The following is a 20,734-nucleotide window of genomic DNA, read 5'->3' on the forward strand; positions in this document are numbered from 1 at the left end:
AGGGCTTTGGTGGTGCATAGTAAACACATCTTTCAGTGTGACTGTGTTGAAATTATGACTGTTCAGGGGATAGGACAGTGCCTTTGAGCTGATAATGTGACTGCGTGCATGGGATGCAAATGCATTGTGAACAGCCACCCTGTGGTGCACGGGTTTAATAGAGCAGATCTTCATTGACTCTGTGTGAAGATGAAAATTTTCTAGTCATGTTTAATCTTAGCCTGATAAATCACTGGGAAAACAAACAAACACGCAATTAAATGGGCTAAGCGTACAGTTGTGGCACTCCAGCAGGAAGATGGGCTTGGTTTTGAAGAGCTGTCAGTGGAGGGCAGCTCATCCAGTGGCTGGGAAACACAGAAAGAGATGGACTTAAAGCCCAGAGGTGGGCTGGGTGGGACTGCCAGCAGCACAGAGCCCAGCACCCACTGTGGTGGTGGCTGTGGTGGCTGCAGTGGTGGCTCTTCCTCAGTGGTGCTTTGGCCGCCTGCTCACCGCGTGTCTGGTTAAGAACTAGCAGTATTCGTCTGGTTACTATGGCAATGAGGCTGCATGAGTTGTCATGGTGACAGAACAGATTTTTTTTGTCATCTTTGTACTGAAGAGTGAGAGATGTAATCTGAGGGGGTCTCTGGACATGACAGTTCACCTCATATCTTCTTCCTGGACAAAGATATTCACGCTCACTCTGGACAGTGCATGTCCTTCCCATATGACTACTTGCTTTTTTGCATCCTGATGATATGTTTTTCTTTCACGTTTGGGAAGAAAAGAACACCTCTGGTAAACTGTAAGTTGTTAAGCCTGGTGTAATTATCTGCACTACTGTCCAAGGTGTGTTAATAAAATATAATTCTGCTAGTGAGGCTGTTTCCAGGCACTTCTTTAATCTTGTGTCTGCTATTTATATTATTTACATCTGTACCTGCACATGATACAGTAGGATACTAGGTGTCCATTTGAAAAAATAATTTTGAGCTGATCTCTGCAGAAAACTTGCTTCAATTTCTCCCTTTTAGTACATTACAATGTTTTTGTTTTTGTCTTTGAAATGCAGTCTTGATGCATCTTGATGCAGTCTTATTTAAATTGACTGCTTTCTCTTATTTTTGGGACTCCGTGACCAATACACAATCGTTTTCTCTTACATGTGAGCTTTGCACCAGTATCTCCTGGTGCTGCCTTTTTTTTCTTCATTTTTTTAATATAGTTCACCAGCAGGACAAGTGCACCGTATGCATGATATAGATTATATTGCTTTCAGTAGTCCTTTCCCTAGGAGAGCTAATAAAGTCCTATTTTACCCTTAGAGAAGCAGAGTGTACCAATCAATCATCTGTGTTTTTTCGGCTGAATGAGAAATGAAATTCCTGGAGTGCAGAGCATTCCCAACCAATTGGTCATGTCAGAATAAAACCCTCAATCACAGAATTGTAGAATCACAGAATGGCTTGGGTTGGAAGGGACCCCAATGGTCATAAAGTTCCAGCTCCCTGCCACAAGCAGGGCCACCAACCTCCAGATCTGGTACCAGACCAGGATGTCCAGGGCCCCATCCAATCTGGCTTTGATCACCTCCAAGGATGGAGCATCCACAACCTTGCTGGGCAGTCTGTGCCAAGCACCTCACCACTCTCCCTGTGAAGAGCTTCCCCCTGACATCCAAGCTAAACCTTCCCTCCTTGAGCTTAAAAGCACTCCCCCTTGTACTATCACTGTCTGCCTCTGTAAAAAGTTGATTTCCCTCCTTTGTTTAATTCTCTTTTAAATACTGAAAGGCTCAATGAAGTCACCCCACAGCCTTCTCTTCTCCAGGCTGAACGAGACAATCTCCCTCAGTCTATCAATGCAAGAGAGGTGCCCCAACCCTCTGATCATCTCTGTGGCCCTCCTCTGGAATATTCACCTTGCCTCAAGATTACAGCTGTTTCTAAGAAAACAAACGTTCTGCTCATAATCTAAGTACCCCTAAAACCTTAACTGCTCTGAAGTGTCCCTGCTAAGCCAGGCACCTCAAAATGAAGCCTGAAAATAGCATTGGGAGTGTTTCTTGACAAGGAGTCCAGGGTGCTTTCTTTGTAGTCACCAGGAAGTCTGGAAGATGGAAAATTTGAAAACTAGGTGTGCAACTTAACATCACTGATACTTCAGAAATGTCTTCAATGCTTTGTGATGTGCTTTTTAGAAGGAAGTCGTGTGTGTGCCAGTAGCCCGACACTCATTGACAGGAAGCGTAGGAAGGATATTGGCTGAGGAACGTGTTAGGATTTGGACCTGAACAGTGCTGGGTGGGAATCTGGGTTGTGCCTGACAGTCCTAAATCTTTGTCATCACAGTGATATTTTTAGCATCCTTCATGCTTTATAAACCACTGATCACTGTGTGCTTCAGCACACAACTTGTGTGAGGTGTTCTCACTGGGGCCACATGCTGGAGGGCTTGTTGCAATTCCTCAGAACCAAGTCCAGGTTTCACAGCATCACTTTGACATCTACAAATAGTAGTTCTGTTTTCTTTCTCTCCCTTGTCCTCAGCTTTGTAATTACTTCCATAAATTGTGTCAAACTCATTGACCTAAGGAACAAAGTTTTCAGAAACTCACATGGACACGGGGTACCCAAGTACTCATTCAAATACAGAACTGCAGCTTCTGGGTGAGGTAAACTCTCGACTGCAAACACTGGGAAGCAGCAAGGTGCTACAAGGTGCTGGCTCTGCCTTTCCAAACTTTCCCTTTGAATCTCCAGAGGTCCCTGCTAGCACCTATAGGCAAACACAGTGCAGCCCTCCTTGGCTTGCTTCTAACTCAGGCTTCTCAGAGCCATTTGCTTTACAAGAAGCTCTGAAATAATGGGAAAATGCTGCTCCGTCAAAATAAAGATCTTGCAGGTGTGACACATCTACTTTTGCCATCTCATCCTCCTGCTGTTCATTGGTTTTCATAGAAAATATTCCTTGCATGCTTTCGAGTGCTGGAGTTAGATGAGAACCTGGTTGGACTGCCTTGCCAACACAAGATGGGACACTCTGCAGTGCTCGTCTTGTTCTTCAGGTGTAAGTTGACCATTGGATTAGATGTTCTTGAAAGTCTTTTCCAAGCTCAATATTTGTATGATTCCGAGACACTCCAGAGCTCTCTGCTAGATGTGACCAAACAAATGTTTTGTAAAAAGCCAGAATATTTTGGAGGACAAGCCTGTGCCCTGCATTTCCGTACAGGTTACCTTTCTCAGACTGGATACAGGATTTCCTAGAATCATAGATTGGCTTGTGTTGGAAAAGACTTTAAAGATGACCCATTCCACCTCCCTGCCATGGGCAGGGTCACCTCCCTCCAGCTCAGGCTGCCCATGAGTTCCAACCTGGCCATGACTGCCCTCAGGGATGGGGCACCCACAGTTTCTCTGTGCAGCCTGTGCCAGCACTTCACCATGCTGAGCATGAAAAAATTCTTCCTAATGTTTAATATAAACCTGCCCTCTTTCACTTCAAACCCATTACCCTTTGTCCTGTCACTACACGCCCTAGTAAAAAGTATCTTCATCTTTCTTATGCTTACATATTCATAGGCTGCAAGGAGGTCTCCCTGGAGTTTTTCTGCTCTCTCCTCTCCAGGCTAAACAACAGATTTTGGTGCTGGAGCCCCAGAAGAGAAACAAAACCCTGAAAGTGCTCTCATGCCATGGGTTCACCCTCCTCCTCTGCCCTGCATAGGAAGTGAATTCCAGCAGTTCAGAGGCTGCAGTTCAGCTGCAGAAGTAGTGGAGGAGCAGCACTATGGCTGGTCCAGCAGCATCCACACCGATGGGGCCACAGGTGGGAATGAGAATGGAAAAGAGTTTAGAATTACCTACGTGTGATTTGCCAGTCCCTGATCAGCTGTGTTTTGGTTCATTATTTTTGTCTTGTGTATAAATGGGTTTTGTTCAGGATAAATGGGATTTAACCACAAAATTAGCCCGTGAGGTAAGTGAAATTTAGAAGAGAGGTTTCGATGATAGATTTGAAATTAATTTTGGACATGCTCTTATAGTAGCACTGAGGAAAAAAACATCTGAAGAGTTGAGAAAATTGTTGTGCTGAAATTCTGCTGGATGTGAGAGTAGTGGTGGCAGCTGCTAGGTGCACTTTGCTGGCTGCCAGCCATGGAGTTGATGTGTGATCACAACAGGCTGCTCTGCAAACACTGCAGTCAGAACGAAAAACAATTAAGAACCAATCTGATGTGTTGAACTGGTTGGTTCTCAGTTCTCAGTTCTCAGCATTCCTTGGTCAAGGAATCCTTGTGAAGGATTTTAGATTTCACCCGTAGCACACTTGAAACATACACTCCATGACCGACAACAACCTCTTTAGTAATATTCTTCCATTGCAATCAAAAAGCCATTGTTAGAAAAATGACTGCTTCAATGACCATTTTATTTCCCTGCAGGGCAGCGCTTGTCTCTGTGATTTGGCTGACCTGAAAAGTAATCATAGAATCATAGAATCATAGAATCACCAAGGTTGGAAAAGACCTAAAAGATCACCCAGTCCAACCGTTCACCTATTCCCAATAGCTCCTACTAAACCATGTCCCTCAACACAACATCCAGCCTTTCCTTGAACACCCCCAGGGTCGGTGACTCCACCACCTCCCTGGGCAGTCCATTCCAGTGCCTGACCACCCTTTCTGAAAAGTAATACTTCCTCATGTCCAGCCTGAATCTCCCCTGCCGTAGCTTGAAGCCATTCCCTCTGGTCCTATCACTGATGACACGAGAGAAGAGGCCGACCCCCAGCTCACTACAACCTCCCTTCAGGAATTTTATAGAGAGCAATGAGGTCTCCCCTGAGCCTCCTCTTCTCCAGGCTGAACATTCCCAGCTCCTTCAGCCTCTCCTCATATGGCCTGTGTTCCAGACCCCTCACCAGCTTTGTTGCCCTCCTTTGAACACGTTCCAGGGCCTCAATATCTTTCTTGCAGTGAGGGGCCCAAAACTGGACACAGTACTCGAGGTGCGGCCTCACGAGTGCTGAATATAGGGGAACAATCACCCCTCTGCTCCTGCTTGCAACGCTGTTTCTGATGCAAGCCAGGATGCCATTGGCCTTCTTGGCCACCTGGGCACACTGTCGGCTCATGTTCAGCCGAGCATCAATCAATACCCCCAGGTCCATTTCCTCTACGCAGTCCTCCAGCCACACCACCCCAAAATGCATTTAAATGCATTTAATGCATTTAAATAAATGTATAGCACTTTTTAACGTTGTTTGGTCAGTGTTTACAGATGCCAGTGTGCACTACAGAACAAACACACAGCAGGTATGAAGTGGGGCACCAGGCATGGGATGCTGCAGGGCATGGGTCCATGTCAGCTCTGGGTGCAGCAGCTGCCTGCCTGCTGCGATCTGTGCACGTGTACTCCTGCTCTGGTAACCTGGGCAAAATGAAAGTTGCTTTAATTTCATAGAAAAAGTGACATTCTTAACATAAGAACAGTACTTTCCTGCATCAATTACCGATTGATGCTTGGTCTTGGTTTCAGTTGATCCCCACTGATCAACACCATGTGGACCAAAGAAAGGCTCATTCCTCTGAGCAGTGGCTCTCCCACACAGGGTCTCAAGGCAACAAGCTCCACACCGTACCAAGGACACCGTGAACACTGCAACAAGTTTGCAGCAGCTCCTGAGCCCCCGGTCTGAGCAGAGGTTTATGCCCCTCAGGACAGCTGTGCCTGGAGCTCCCTGCAACTCCAAACTGTTGTTTTCAGAGGTGACCAGAGAGCTGAATGTTACCACCTCTACCACTGCTCATTTTCTGCCCTGCTGACTTTTCTCAGATCAGCAACCCCCACTGCTTTGCAAAGTGCTGTAGGGTCAGCAGACCCCTTCCTCCTCCAAACCTCTGGGCTGCGCAGTGAAGGCAAGGGCTGCTCTCACCGCAAGGCCTGTGAGCAAAGAGCAACGCGGCACCGGGGCTTCAGTATCAAGTTAAAGAAGAGAAGGGTTCTCCTCAACTCGTCATTTCCCTTTTGTTTTAAAATAGGTTGAAAGCTGCCACAGAAGCCTCTCTGTGCGGCAGCTGGCTGCAGGAATTAGGTTACACTTCCTCTGGGCTACGCAGGGCCCCGAGTGAGGGATGACCTGTGCCAGCCCTTCCTGCAGCCCTGAGCCGGCTTTTGTGCGGCAGAGGACAAGAAGAAATACCTAAAGTCACTGGGTGCTGGAACGCAGAGCCTGGCACTGCAGGCTGACGGATGGGCCCACCAAGAATGCTGCTGTGGGTTTGCAGGACCTGAATAGAAAGTGGCGCCGAGGGCAGCGGCACAAGTCCAAGAAGCCCACAGCCCAAGATGGCTCCCACAGCTCTGGATGGCTCCCCTCACTCACTTGGGTTTAAGCAAGCATTCAAAACGCTTGTTTCAAAATGGCTTTTCTCCTCCTTCAAACCACTGTAAGTTGGAGGGACTTTGGTGAGCGTATGGGGATGGTGCTCGTGAATTAGGAAACAACCGGTCTGGGAACAAGCACTGCTTCAGGCCAGGATGGCGGTCTGATGCAGGGTGGGGGTGGGTGGCGAGGGAATGCTGGTTATTCTCTCATGGGGAAGGTAAGGAGAAGTGAGAAATCCACACCAGACGGTACGGAGGTTGACCCATCAAAACTACACGCACAGACAGAACTATCTTCTTTATTATAAAGATACACTATGAGGAACAAACCTGAATGTATACTGAAGCTTGTAATGGTACATGCCAAAATGTACAGTACTATACATAAAAGTGCATTGTCACAACAGATTAACAGTGCATTTCTCTTCCAGAACCGTGAAGTGTCCATGTTTTTGTTTGTTCTTCGAGAATGGAAGGAATGCAATGGGAATGCAGCCATACACGAACAGGAAGGATGCAATGGAAATGCAACAGTACAAGAGCAAGGCTAAAGCTCCTCTAAAATTTAAAGGCACTTTCACATGTACATACTACAGATGTACATTGACACAAGTAGGTAACAGTCAACAAGCAGGAAGCTACCAGTACTGCAATTCATCAAACTTGACAGTAAAGGACAATACTGACTCGATTAGGTGTGCAGGAGTTACCCTTTAGTACGTCTGTAGTTGTAGCAGTCTTTCCTGTTACATATCCACTTACTATACTTTTAAGTATCTATAATTACCATCGAACTACACATTTAACTGTGTGAATGCACTAAGTGGATGCATTCACTAAATGCACTGTTTCTAATATTTTCTTTTGCTAAACAATTTCTAATATAAGCATTATGGAGTTCAGTACAGTTATTTAAACATACAAAATTCCCTATGCAATTTAAAGATACAGGAATCCATCTCAATTATGCCAGGTAGGTTATTTTAAGAATGCTAGACTACAACTGCATGTCAATGACAGCTGGAATTCCAGTTTGTTTCACTGTTTCTAGTAAACTGAGGAACCACTGGCACTTATTTCCTGGTCCCAAACGAGTGTGCAGACCCCAGAGAGCAGCACTAACCCGGCAGGGGAGCCACTGCCTGCGCTGTGCTCTGGGAATCCAGACTTTGCTTCTCAATGGGACAGACGACAGCCTGCAGTGGGGCTGATGATGGGTTTGCACATAGTGGGAGAGGTGGAGGAGCCCAGATGGGTGGGCTATCCAACGCATTTAATGGGATGCTTTTCTTTGGAGCTTTGTGTTATCTCTCTACAAAGTGTAAATCACAGCAGAAGTAAGTTGCTCCTAAATTCCATCACCTCCGTAACTGTCTGTATCAAAAGCTGTCACCACTCTTTCTCTCCCAGACTGAATTATGTGTAGTGAATGGGGCAACTTAAAGCTCTCCACTGGTGAGGTCCTAAACAACGTATGGAAAGAGAGATCTCAAAGCCTGTTCTACTCCCATAGCTGGACTACTATGGATTTTTTTTTTCCCCCATCCTCTTCACTAAAACTTACTTTATGGGTTGGATGTTGGAAATCTTACTCGCAGAAAGCATCTGATAGCTTACTGCTGCAATGTGCTGAGCAGCCGTACATTTAGTCCACGTGGAGCAGAGCTCAACAACAGAGTGCTAAGCAAAGCTGACAGTCTTCACTCACACATAGGCATAAGAAAGGTACTGATTTCTGCCGTAAAGAAAAAAAACAAGAGGGGAAAAAGTGGTTATGGAAAACCTGAGTCAGGTTGAATCCAGGTGGTAGAACAGCTGCCTGTTCTGTGGGTGAGCCCAGCCCTGTGTGGGGCAGCCCGCCTGCAGAGCGCCCATGGGGCTGCAGTCAGCACAGTGCTGAGAGACAACCAGCAGCACTGGGGCAGCTCAAACTCTGACTGCTGCAGCTCAGATCACATTTTCAGTCTGCCACTGAGCAATGAAGTCAATGGGATACTTTGCTGAATGACTGCGTAGCTGATCCTTTTAACTGCCTACCAGCCTGCCAAGCGGACCAACAGCCTCACGCTTCCCAGAGCCTGGCTCGCCCAGCTAGCAACTTTAAATGAAGTTAGCTTTTGTGAAAAATGCAGTGTCAGGGAATCAAGGTCTAGGTTGGTGGCGAGAGGAGTTTCTTGATACTATCCTGGAAATGCGTTAGCTGTGACCTGGGATGCTGCTTTTTATCAGTGAGAGCAGAGCAGTGTGATCTCCAGGTCTATTCAGCACCTGTCCCAAAGTGAGACCGACAACAAGAAAGCTAAAAACTGGTGCCAATTGTGAGAGCTGTGGTGGCTTTTTTTCTTTGTGTGTGTCTTAAATAGGAACTGTGGCCTGAGATGACTTAGACATTCCACACCGACACTTAACCCTCACATGCTGTATTTCAGCTCTTCCTAACTTGCTTCAGAATTGTTTTGGTGACCCAGAGATGAGAGGTTCCACCTCTCTGACACCCCCCTCCCTGCCCCTTACTTTTGTGCGGGATCTGTTATTACATAGTTACAGTAAGACTGTGAAATACGGTACAACGTGGCAAGCTGTTTGTGATCCGTGTTGATTTTATTACAAACGGTGCAGCATCAAGTTTTCAAGTAAGTGTATGTTTGTTTTCTTTTAAAATGATGCACAATCGTCCAGTTCTTCTTTTAATTGAAACCATACAAAATACAAATGCCCATGTTAATGTAGCTACTTTCAGACAATACATTCAAGAACACTGAAAAACAAAGCCTCTCCAGTTATAAACATGAACAAATGATGTCATGGAGCCCTGACTTCTATCGTTAATCCATCTCTTTCCCTAGCATACTCCAGCCGGGCACCGTGGGTGGCTGAGCTTCTACATTGTGCAAGATTTGTCTGCCGGACCCTGGGAAGGAGGGGAAGGCCCTATGCTAGGGTTTGTTTTTGGAAGAACAATAGGTTTTGGCCTAAGAGCGGGAGGTTTCAGCTGCACTCCCATTCTAGGGGCCACCATGGGCTTGAAAGTACTCATGGTGTCACTGGAAGAACTAGTGCTACGGCGAATCTGAGGCTCGGAGCTCCGTAAAACCACGCTATGGAGAGGGCTCAGTGACTCCGTGGAGGTGGCGGGAGTGGGGCTGTTCTTCATCTGCTCCAAGGTGTCCAGCACGACGTCGGGCGCGTGCTTGGCGGAGCTCTGCCGCTCCAGCTCCCGGAGCTCGTTCAGCGCCGTGTTCATCGTCTCCTCAATGTCCTGGGTCAGAGCACAGAGACAGCGGCACGTCACTGGAGCTGCTACTGAACGCACAGAGCAGGAGGAGCAGGGAGGGGTGCAAAATGCAGCGATTAACTTGCCGGCACTCCTCTCTTTAATGAATATCAGAGTGCTAAAGCCAATGTGCGCCAGATTTATGCGAAAGACGTTACAACTGACAAGTCTGCGGTCTGGCTGAACGCTGCAAAATTTAACCTGCTTACGTGACATTCATCAAAATTCATCTCAACTGTTAAAAAAATCCATTAAGCCCAAACCTGGAAATAATTTTATTAGGCGACAGGGCAGTGAACATCTGCTTCATGGCATTTTTATTTAACTGAGATTTCCTGCATCTTTGGGGTAACGCCAGCTCTTTAGATTTTGTCCCATTTGCTGGCTCTTAGTTGGCTGCAACCCTCACCACTCAGGTGTTCAGCATGGGTACTGCCTACAGGGGTTACGAACCACGCTTTCTAAGGAAGTCGTGCCTGCATGTCTGCCAGCTCTTCTCTCCTGTTTCTCTAAGTTAAATTTTAAGCAGAAAAACTGCAAGATATCATTGTTCCATGAGCTTATCTTAGAAACTGATTGTTTTCTATTAGGTTTTCCAGCACAAAAATATTGAAAGAAAGCACCAGCACTGGTTTATTTATTCTTAGTGGTATTGAGATAGAACTGAGGTTAAGTATCTAATGTTCCTTGCTTACTCACAAGAACCTTCACATAGGTTAAGCAAAGTTCAGGTTCTTTCACAGCCAAATTATCACCAGTTTAGGCATGAAGAATGATAGCTTGAGCCAAACAGCACTACGTGTGGCTCAAGAAAAGTAAATAAACAACTTAGAGTAAAACAAAACAGTAACAACATCTAGATTTTCTAACTCTCTTGTATTGGTTCAGCTTTCTGAGCCAACCATGACAGTTCCCTGTGTCCCTTGTTGGAAGCTGAGTTTGAAAGCAAGCGTTGTCAGTACATGAAATTTTAAAACATGAATGCCAGTGTTATTGGAAAATACTTCTGCAATCATATTGTACCCTCAGGGTGCCCCCAGTAATCATGTTATACTATCTAGACAAAACCTGAGTTTTGAAGACAGCAGTATTAATTTATTCAAGAGCTCCCTATTACCAGTTTTGCACAGTCATAGAATCATGCAGTGGTTTGTGTTGGAAGGGACCTTTAAGATCACATAGTTCCAACCCCCTGCTATAGGCAGGGGTACCTCCCTCTATACCAGGTTGTTCAAAGCCCCATCCAGCCTAGCCCTGAATGCTTCCGAGGGGAGGCATCCACAATCTTGCTGGGCTACCAGTCCCTCAGCATCCTCACCACAAAGCATTTCTTCCTACTTCCACAATGACCAATGTGATGATCGGGTGCTCTCTTCCACCCTTCTTATCATTTCACTGATAGGAATGACACTGTTGAAGGGTTCTCATGGGGACCATATGGATTTACAACAGGGCAACTTCTTGCATTTTACGTTCTAAGGAACAACTACAAGCACCAAATAATTGTACTGCAGAACCACGTATGATCTATATGAAAGCTAAATATGATCTACACTTCACACGACTCCAGAACGTAAATCTGTGCTTTGAACGGCAAAGGCAGCTACTAGCCAGTCAAAGCACTTTGCTGCGTACCGTTAACACTCAGAAATAATTGAACACTAATTACATGCATGTTAGATTAGGCTTGCCTTCTTCAGAGCACAGAGACTTACGTAACCATTGCAATCATTTATTATCCTAGCAGAGTGTGTGGCAGAGGCAATTTCGTTATGGTGTAACAGGAAATTATCTCTTTTTATTGCTTGTGCAACATCTATTCCCCTTGTGCTTCTCCATCAGGATCTCTTAATGCGTTTTCCTTCACATGCACTGTTTAGAAAGCTAAGTAGGATATTCTCCTGCACACTCATACTAGTGTACACCCCCCCTCCACCCACGCTATGCTGTTCACTGAGATCTGCCCCTATTAAAAGCAGAGTGAGTGGGGAAAAAAAGGTACAAACCTGAGCTATTGACTCTGGGTCCAGTGGCTTATGATCATTGAAACCTGTATACTGACCAGACGACGTAGATCTTCTGATTGGAGGGCTATCAATCTTCTTCAGAGAATCATGCCTACTGATGTTGGTGAGACTGCCATGCCCAGGCCTACGTCTCCTCTCAGGGCTGTCTGCATTGAGGTTGCGGTTCTGAAGGAGGGCTCTGGGACTGCAGTGAGTCGCCAGGTTGGGGGATCCCAGCTCCACGGATGAATTGGAGAGAGGGTGAGGGGGGTGAACTGGGCAGTGACCATCACTGCTTCTGCCGGGGCGCCTTAGAGGAGGTGGAGGTTCTGATCTCTTTCTTTGCCTGTATGAATGAACAAGCAGTCACAGTACGAGTTGTAATGATCCACCACAAACATGTCCAGAATTGGTGTATCATCTGAGCTGTGAGCAGTGCCAGTAAAAACCTGTTATGCTCAAACTTACCTTCCTAAATATACGTCAGAATGACGATCTGTGGGAGAATTCATGTCCTTTGATGATGACTTGTCCTCAGTTATAGGTCCACTGCTGGCCTCGCTGTCTGCTTTTTGGCTCAGTGTATCGGAGAAAGTATCATCCCTGAGCAGAACACACATAGTGAGATTAGAGGTTGGAGAATCAGGTGTGACAGAGAGCATCTTGGCACTCCCAGGTGTTAATCCCCTTTAAGAAATTCCAAGCATGTTATAATGCACTGCAGCCTCTCTGAGTCTCCAAAAATCACTTATAATCCTTCTGATTACTGAGCTCTTTCTGTCTGCATGCAACCTTTCCGTAAACAACAACCTTGTCATCCTTGGCGATGCACGTTCTTAATACTGTAAAACAAGAGCTCAGGGCTGCTCTTCTCCACCCCCTGCTATTTTGAAGTTAACTATTAGCAACTGCTAGAAACAGATAGGCAGATTAAAACAGGTGCAGCAGCACCTATCTCTTAATGAACTGTGAATTGAGGTAATAGAGACAGAGGGATGCTGCTTAGAAGGCAAATGTTTAACCTATCTGAGCCTTCAAAGCACTATCTCATTTGGAAATGACTTGTTAATTGCTTCAGTATTTACACCCCACCAAGAGCCCTGTTGTACTAGACGCTGCTTACATATCTTGCACCACTATGTACTGGTGAGGGACAAGGCCATCGATCCCATTGTGCCTTCCTTCCCACCAGTCTTCAGATGCTCGATGATACAGGAGAAGGGAAGCTCCTTTTTTGAATGAGAGTTCTCGTGCAGATCTTCCAATGTAGTCAAACTTGGCTATAGCTTCTATGGGCTCGCACTCTGGGTAGGGAGGGAAAAAGAGTGGTTATCAGATTCCACAGAGTGCACTTTGGCTTCATCAAACCCACTTACTGCATTTTCTTCATGCTCACTCTTACTGAGCAGAGCTGACAAGAGCTCAGTTGAGCTAAGGCAGACTTCAAGCAGTCACTGCAACGTGTCCTTTACGATGAAACACCATCTGTGCCCAAAGCATGAAACATTTGGGTACATAACAGCAGACTCCAGTGGCACAACAGCTGTTGGTGGCAGAGAGGGCTCAACCTACAGAGCAAGGGCTCTTTCATGGCTGGGTGTGGGATGGAGGCAAGGCAATGAGGACCTCTGAATGTAAGATGAACAAACTGAATAACTGGAGATCTGAGGAAGCAGTGTGATAAAGACAATGAGAATGCCTGAAGACAATTCTGCAAAATACCATCTTAAAAATTAATACACTGTTGGTTTGAGTAACTCAAAGTAGGACCTCTGAAATAACCATTTTTTTTTAATACAACCAGAATGAAATTTAGGTAGAAATTAACAGCTGGGCTAATGACTAGCATAGCAACTTTCTGTCTGGTGAAAATTGAAATCGCTGAGGCAGTAATTCCCCAAAGGGCCGGGGTGTAATAAAAGCCACTGTCTCTTTATGACAACATTTTGTACATTTTAAAATTAACTTCATCCTGCAGTAAGCAAACATAATGACTGTACCTTTATTGAGGCCACAGTTCGCAGCTATTTGTTTTAATGACTTGCCCAGCCCACAGAAGGCTGTCTGGTGCCCTGCTGTTTGTGTGGCCGCACTGTAGCAAACTGCAGGGTGCACAGAGTGGACATAGGAAAGTGGACATAGTGTGGTCAGAGCTGTAACACCAGGAGCTTTCCTGAGGTAGCACATAGGGGCATGGGGAAATAACTTCTACAACACAAAAGTAGTGCACACTAGAAGAAATCAATTACATAAATGCAACTAAGAACTTGGCAATAACAGAGTTAATTCTTCAAAGCAACCCCACTGGTGGATGGCTCACTGGCAGGCATTCCCCAGGGGTGGTGAGAGGTTTCTTTTTTTTTTCCTGTCTTTAAGCAAAGTGAGAATAAAGGGAGCATAAATGGAAACAATCTGGGAAATCTGGAAAAATTTAATGCTGGTGTGTACATTAGTAATGCATTCTAACATAAAATCTTGTTTGTGTTTCTAGATATTCTACCTATTCTACCTTTAACATGAAGTACAGATGTGACAGAGCTGGTACAGGCATGGAAAGACACTACTACCATGGGAAGAGAAAGCAAATTAAATGTTCCTGTTTATCTTGCATCGTGTTCTAAGAAAGCAATATTAAACTGAATTGCAATAACCTAACACTGATAGAAGGAAACACTGTTTTTACATGTCATGCATATTTCTTGTACAACTCATTACACAAAGGTATTACTGAATTCAGGTAGAACTCAAAAGGACAAGACTGTATGGAGATGACTAAGCCAACAAGCAAGCTAATGGGCTATGGAATAATGGGTCAAGAAATCAGAAGCAGAAGCGCCCAGGTTTCAGAGAGTGACTTGCTCACTAATGGGTAATAATTGGAAATGCTAAAAAAACAACAAAACAATTACAAAAAAGAAACCCAACACCCCGTCAAAACAAACAAACAAAACAAACCAAAAAAACCACCAATTTTTCCAGCGAATAAGAAGATCCCAAGTTGCCCAGACATGATTTTCTCTGACATTCTGTGAACTGATAAGGGTCACAAATACTGGACTGACTGATAAGCCCCTAAGTTGACTCATTATGGGATTTCCTGCTTCTCTGCTAATTTCAACAGATATCGTATAGTATCCCATACTAGAGTGTGCAGGTCTAAATGTCTTCTTCTTTACAATTAATGGACTGAACCAGAATTAAGAGTATTTCCCTCAGTGGAATTACGCTAATGCAAGCATAGCACACAATGGAAATCCGTATCTCCATTGCCTGCACCTCACTACAGACTGACATATTTTTATACCATCTTTTGAGTTGGAAAAAAAAACCTCATTGCAACTCCCTGCAATGAACAGGGACAGCTACAGCTCCATCAGGCTGCTCAGAGCCTCCCCAGCCTGACCTTGAGTGTCTGCAAGGATGGGGCAGCCACCAACTCTATGGGCAACCTGTGCCAGTGCCTTAGCAGAATCATGTCAGAGGTGCATGAACTGGTAATGTACGGATAACAGATGTGACTTTTGAGATGTCTGACAGACTTCAGAAACAAATCCTGCTTCTTCATGGAGGAAATGCCAGTAAATCTCACAGTTTTATTAATGGAACTGAAAATACATTCAGACAGGTGTTAATGTTTTGAAAGGGGAGTTTTCCTTGCTTGAATATTCCTGTTACAAGGATAGAACTTTCCTGTAGCAAACCGCATTCAGGTTTTATTTTTTGAACAGCAATTAATGTTAGCAATTCATATAGGTCAAACTCTGATCTTCAAAACCAAAGTATCATCACAGTTACTCTTAGAAATAAATGCATGTTGAGAAGCTAAGCCATTTAATACCAAGGTTACCGACTGGCAGACAAATATTTTTCAAAGAAAGCAAAGGCAATGAAAGCTGAATTTGGGATCTGTATTTCAAACTCTGCGTGGTACAGAACTGCAGTGTCTAACAGCAAAATTGACAGCTTGGAGGGAAATGTAATTGCACTGCTCTGTCAATACCTGGGGGCATCTGCCTAGAGCAGCAAGGAGCATTTGGTGACACATATGATCTCACCAGCAATCATCTCCAGTGATTCAGTCAAAGATAAGGCAGTGAAAAATTAGGACAAACCTAAGTACTGTGGGAGAAGCTTTAGGGACTTGATTACAGTCAGCTTTGTTCTCATTTCTTTATGATCCTGAGTTCTGTTGTGATTACTACCGTTACGTTGTGGTGTGCTCAGAAGTGAAGGTCAGATGGACACTAAGCAGAGCTGTCCAAACCCAGAAGTTCTCCAGGGGAAAGCAGAATAGGCATAGGAAACATAAGTGCTAATTTTAACTCTGCAATGTCAGTTCCAGATGTACCTCCCTGCAGTGGTGACAGCGTTAGGGTGGCATCAGATTGCTCTCTGCACCTTGGGCCATGAGGAGCTAAGGCTGAGAGGGACAATGACTCTCTGCACTTTTCAGGAGGGTCGCCGCTGCTGTACACATCCTCAGTTACCCCGGGGGTACCCTGCCTGTGGGGAATACACTGTGTCCTGACATCCTCTGGGAAGAAGCTATCTCCTATCTCCTGATCTCTTCTGCCTCTTCTTTACCCCGCCACAGAAAAGTAGCTTTGCTACTGCAAAATCTTGTCCTCAGGACAGCAGTGCAAAGAAATGTTGGTAGGAAAGGTTTTAGCAGAATGAACTACTGAAAAATAATACAAACATTACATGGTGGGGACACAGCAATAACTCAGAGCCTTCCACGTCCCTTTAATTTTTGTCTCCTGCAGAACTACCGTCTCAATTCTTATCCTATGTTTATGAGATATCTATGAACAGCATGACATTAACTGTATGCATGTTTTCCCAGGAGAAATGACCCATCTGTTTGATTTCCTCAGGAAATTCTCATTTACTTCCTTTGAAAACAAATCTAGTTATGCCTTTTCATACATCCCAACAGGAACAAAAAAAAATCCAGCAGGTAAAAAAAGTATTCTAAAGACTGCTTGAGCAAAACATAAACAGCATCCTTCATTGTTTGAATCTTTACTGTAGAGGCACTTTCAGGAAAATGTTCTGTTGCAAAATTACAGATAGATTTTTCAGTGTTTACGCGTGAGTACAAATGTTCCAAACTTCACAAATTAGACTTTCATTTCCAGATTTAGGAGGAAAAAGAAAGGTATGTGTTTTCCCTAATAGGGATACTTTACCCATATTCACAAAAACCCAGAAACACTACAGTAAAATGCAGCACAGAATCATAGAATGGTTTGGGTTGGAAGGGACCCCAAGGATCATCTGGTTCCATTTCCCCTGCCACAAGCAGGACCACCAACCTCCAGATCTGGTTTAGTATCATGCACTGTAATGCATCATGAAATGTAATGCATAATTTTCTCCTTTTCTTTTCCCTTTCCAGTGATCAACAGAAATAAACAAAGACGAATGGCCTCAGAAAAATGACTACTTATATGCTTAAAACTGAGCAGTTATGAAGTATTTATATGCTCAATTACAAGTTGCAGCCATCTTTTCTCCAAGCCTCCAGATGTTACCTCTGTAGACATATTAAATCTTTTAATTTTTAAAGTCTGGTTGTTCTGTAAATTGTAATTAAATACTCCTAGTGCTGCTGAACTAGCAAATACAGATGGGTTTGTTCTCCTAAGAGCAGAGAGATTCACATGCAGTTCAAGTTTATATAGCAAGCAATTCTTAAAGCAACAATAACAGAAAAATAAATCCTTTAGCTTTTGATCATAGCCTCTGGATTATGTTTCAATAACCCTGTAATTCCTATGAGGTTGGCTCCTTGGTCTTGGGTACACACAGAACATTTCAGCATAAACCTCATCAGATTTTCAGCGTTAATTGAAATTTACAGAATTTGCTTCTTTCATCTCCCAGCAGGGTGTGCACCACGTGTCTGATCAATACAACAACCCCATATCTCCCCTTGTCCACACACCAGTGGCAAATCCAGTCTATAATCAATGAATCAGTCACCCTCGATTCCCCCAAATACTCCAGGCTTTTTAGGTCCACCACAGGTTGATCAGTGGCCCTCATGAGATTCGACATGCAAACTGCACTATTCTCATCTATTCTCACATTTGGTACAAAGAACATTTAATAAAAAGATCTGTCTCAAGAAATATGTAAATATGCATGTTGGAATAAATGTGAGATGGTAAATGCACTTAATTTAGTGCTTGTAGCCTACATTAGAAAAAGGAGCTATTATAACTGAAAGCTCCCATCTATGGAAACGAAAAAAGTTCAAGCTTGCAGGCTGAGTGAGAACTGAAGGCCAACAGGGCTTTGTGTGCAACCCAGAGGCTTGCTAATCTTTGTCTTTGCAACAGTATTTTGCTAGATTAGAAATATTTTTGTGCTAACAATTATTTTGCTGTAAGCACAAATGTCTGCTTCCTTTCAATACTGAATGCATTAAAAAGGTGTGATGGGACAACTAATTGCTGGCCCATCTGGTGAACAAAAAACCACACATATCCAGCAGCTTGATTTCTCTGTTCTGTTGACAGCTCTTTTCTTCAGGGTTTGTTTCCATCAAGGACACAGTTGTAATACAAGTAGCAACAGAACAGTAATGTAAAACTGCTTCTATGACAAATGGTGGGGTAGAGCCCACAATTACTGAGCCCCGGGTGACACACTACATATTTTCATAGCCTCAATAGGGACGTTCTTACTCCTCTGATGTTTTCATCTTTCCTAAGCTTGGTTTGGAGGTAACCACTTCCATCTGCAGATGAAAAACTGCACTTTTGTTCCCTGCCCATTTAATACTGTCTGTCATTTTGGCCATGGGCCCCCACAGTTGGCCCTTACATACTGCTGCATTTCACTGCTTACTTCATTTATGCTCTAAATGAGAGGCAGATGGAATTCTTCAGCTTCTGATCTGGCTTGGTACTTCCAATAGAAGGATGTATCCCAAAGTACAGCTATGCTGCCTTGGAAAGATAAGGTGTATTTATGAGTTTGTTCACATCATTTAATGGTGCTGTACTGTATAAAGAAAGTTCTTTTAGCTCTACATAGGTTAAGATGATCACATGTACAGGCTCACTCATAAACACTATGTGTAGGCATGGGCATAAACACAGGCAGAAAAATAACATGAGACTTTTATTCTCCTTTCAGTTTTTTTATCCCTATATGATGCTTATCCACTCAACTGTGCTTCCTCTCCAAACAGGTGCATTGATAAGACTCTGCCTGCTTCTCCTCACCCCAGCAAAGGGAAGAGACAGGCAATCTGTCGCAATCAGACGCAGCCTGTCTCCATGACAAAGCAGACAGACACAGCTACACTGCCTGCATGTTTTGTGTGCATTAGGACCAATGTAGTTAAGTTTCCTACAGGAAACTCTTACTGTTTCCCTCCTCTATGGCAGTTTTCCCAGCTCCTATCTAATGTCCCTCATATATTACTTTTTAAAAAAAGAAATAATTTCCTTTCTTGCTGTAGCTTCCTTCCTCCTCTCCCTCTCCCCTCTCTACCTCTTCCCTCCTTCCATGCATCCTCTAATATGGTAAAGAGGTACCTTTTGTTTGCACTGGCTATAAGTGCAAGTGTCCTTATTACTCTCTGAGTTGCCCGCTGGACACATCTGCAGTGAATTCACACTGCAGCTCTTCTCTACAGGAAGCAATATTTTATTCCTTCTCCTCCAACTGGCTACTTAACAATTTTGACACCACCTTTCATCTGTTACAATTGCTTGTAAACCAGGCAGAAGTTTATGAGAGGGATGGTTCAACTGAAGTATGTCACAGTCAAACAGATCTTTATTATTTATGGAATCTAGTTAAAAAGAATTCATACAAAATGCATCAAATTTTTCATGGATATCAGTGATATCTGAAACTTTCATAGTGCCTATGATCAGTATTGTGAATAACTTGTTCAGAAGTTTTACTTGGAGTGAATATATGTTTTTCAGTAGTTAAAAGTCTCCTAGATGGCAGCAGCTTTTACACCTATATCAAAATAGAGCATTTTGAATGACAAATAACCCTTAAATAAAATATTTGAAGATGTACTTTTGCTAAGTTTGACTTTTGCAGACAAAAAACAATCACAAAAAATGTTACATTATATCAGAAATGGTATAATAGTATTTGCTGACTGAAATAGTTTCTCTCTTGCCCTTCCTGTGACTGCAGGGCAAACCAGAAGAGAACAAGGAAACAGCTGGCCAAACACAGATAGATCAGAGTGAAAAAGAACACAAAGACTAAAAACGCTGGCTTTGCTACAGCACACCAGGACTGAAAATCTCTTCTTTCAAATGAGACACAATTAGGAAGGGAAGAAGGCTGCCTGCATGAAACACCTGTAAGACTTATTTTTATCAAAGAAACAATAACAAAATGGGCATACCGTCTTCACTGGTATGGGGCTCTGTGCTAGCATCCTGGTCCACTTCCTCTAATGTACCATGTTCACTGTATGGGCTGTCACTGAAAGGAAACAAAAGGTCAAGCAGAGAGAGAAACCAGACCATGAAAAGGATGCTTCAGTGAGCATTCAACTCCAGCCCCTCTCCCCTGTAGTCCACCAGAGGTAACTGACATCTTCCACATATATCAGTGATATGCCACTCCCATGCAATTACTTAAAAGTGTTCTTATAATGTTATAAAGTAATGTGCAACACAAACTGCATGACATGCTATGAATATACAATTTCAGAAGAAGTCTACGTACCTCTCATTCAGACAACATCTTCAGTTATTAAGAATCTGTTAATCCTTTCATTTATGAAAAGTGTGTGAGAGGAGGGGAACGCATCATAAAAGAAAATTTGTTGGAAGTGTTTCACCTCCCTTCTGAACTAGTGGTTCTCAGCCAGTCAGCTATTATCCTATCTGGCAGTGAACTCTGATCACTACACTGTGAATTCTGGTATCATCTGGCTGAGTACAGGGCTAGCATCTTCCATAAAATGTAGTGAGCCTCATCGTAACTGTCTTTGCTTCACGTGTTTTACACCTAAAACCTTCCCATATGAACCTAAATTACATTCTCATTAATCTCCACACTTCTTTGAAAGTGATTCTTTATCA

The 20,734-nt window shown here is 43.8% G+C and overlaps 1 protein-coding gene across 2 annotated transcripts in view; it reads right to left on the reverse strand.

The window, feature by feature from the left end:
- Positions 1-9,258: 9,258 nt before the first annotated feature.
- Positions 9,259-20,734, reverse strand: part of SRGAP1 (SLIT-ROBO Rho GTPase activating protein 1) — a gene marked incomplete at both ends in the record, with an annotated part of 136,215 nt that continues 124,739 nt past the window's right edge. For both annotated transcript variants that reach the window (XM_079549702.1, XM_079549701.1), the window contains 5 exons: positions 9,259-9,636; positions 11,658-12,003; positions 12,126-12,260; positions 12,781-12,961; positions 20,050-20,129. In XM_079549702.1, coding sequence (XP_079405828.1) covers positions 9,259-9,636; positions 11,658-12,003; positions 12,126-12,260; positions 12,781-12,961; positions 20,050-20,129 — 1,120 coding nt within the window. The remainder of the gene's footprint in view (positions 9,637-11,657; positions 12,004-12,125; positions 12,261-12,780; positions 12,962-20,049; positions 20,130-20,734) is intronic.

This window comes from Tetrao urogallus (assembly GCF_951394365.1).
Source record: "Tetrao urogallus genome assembly, chromosome: 1".
Classification (NCBI taxonomy): domain Eukaryota; kingdom Metazoa; phylum Chordata; class Aves; order Galliformes; family Phasianidae; genus Tetrao; species Tetrao urogallus.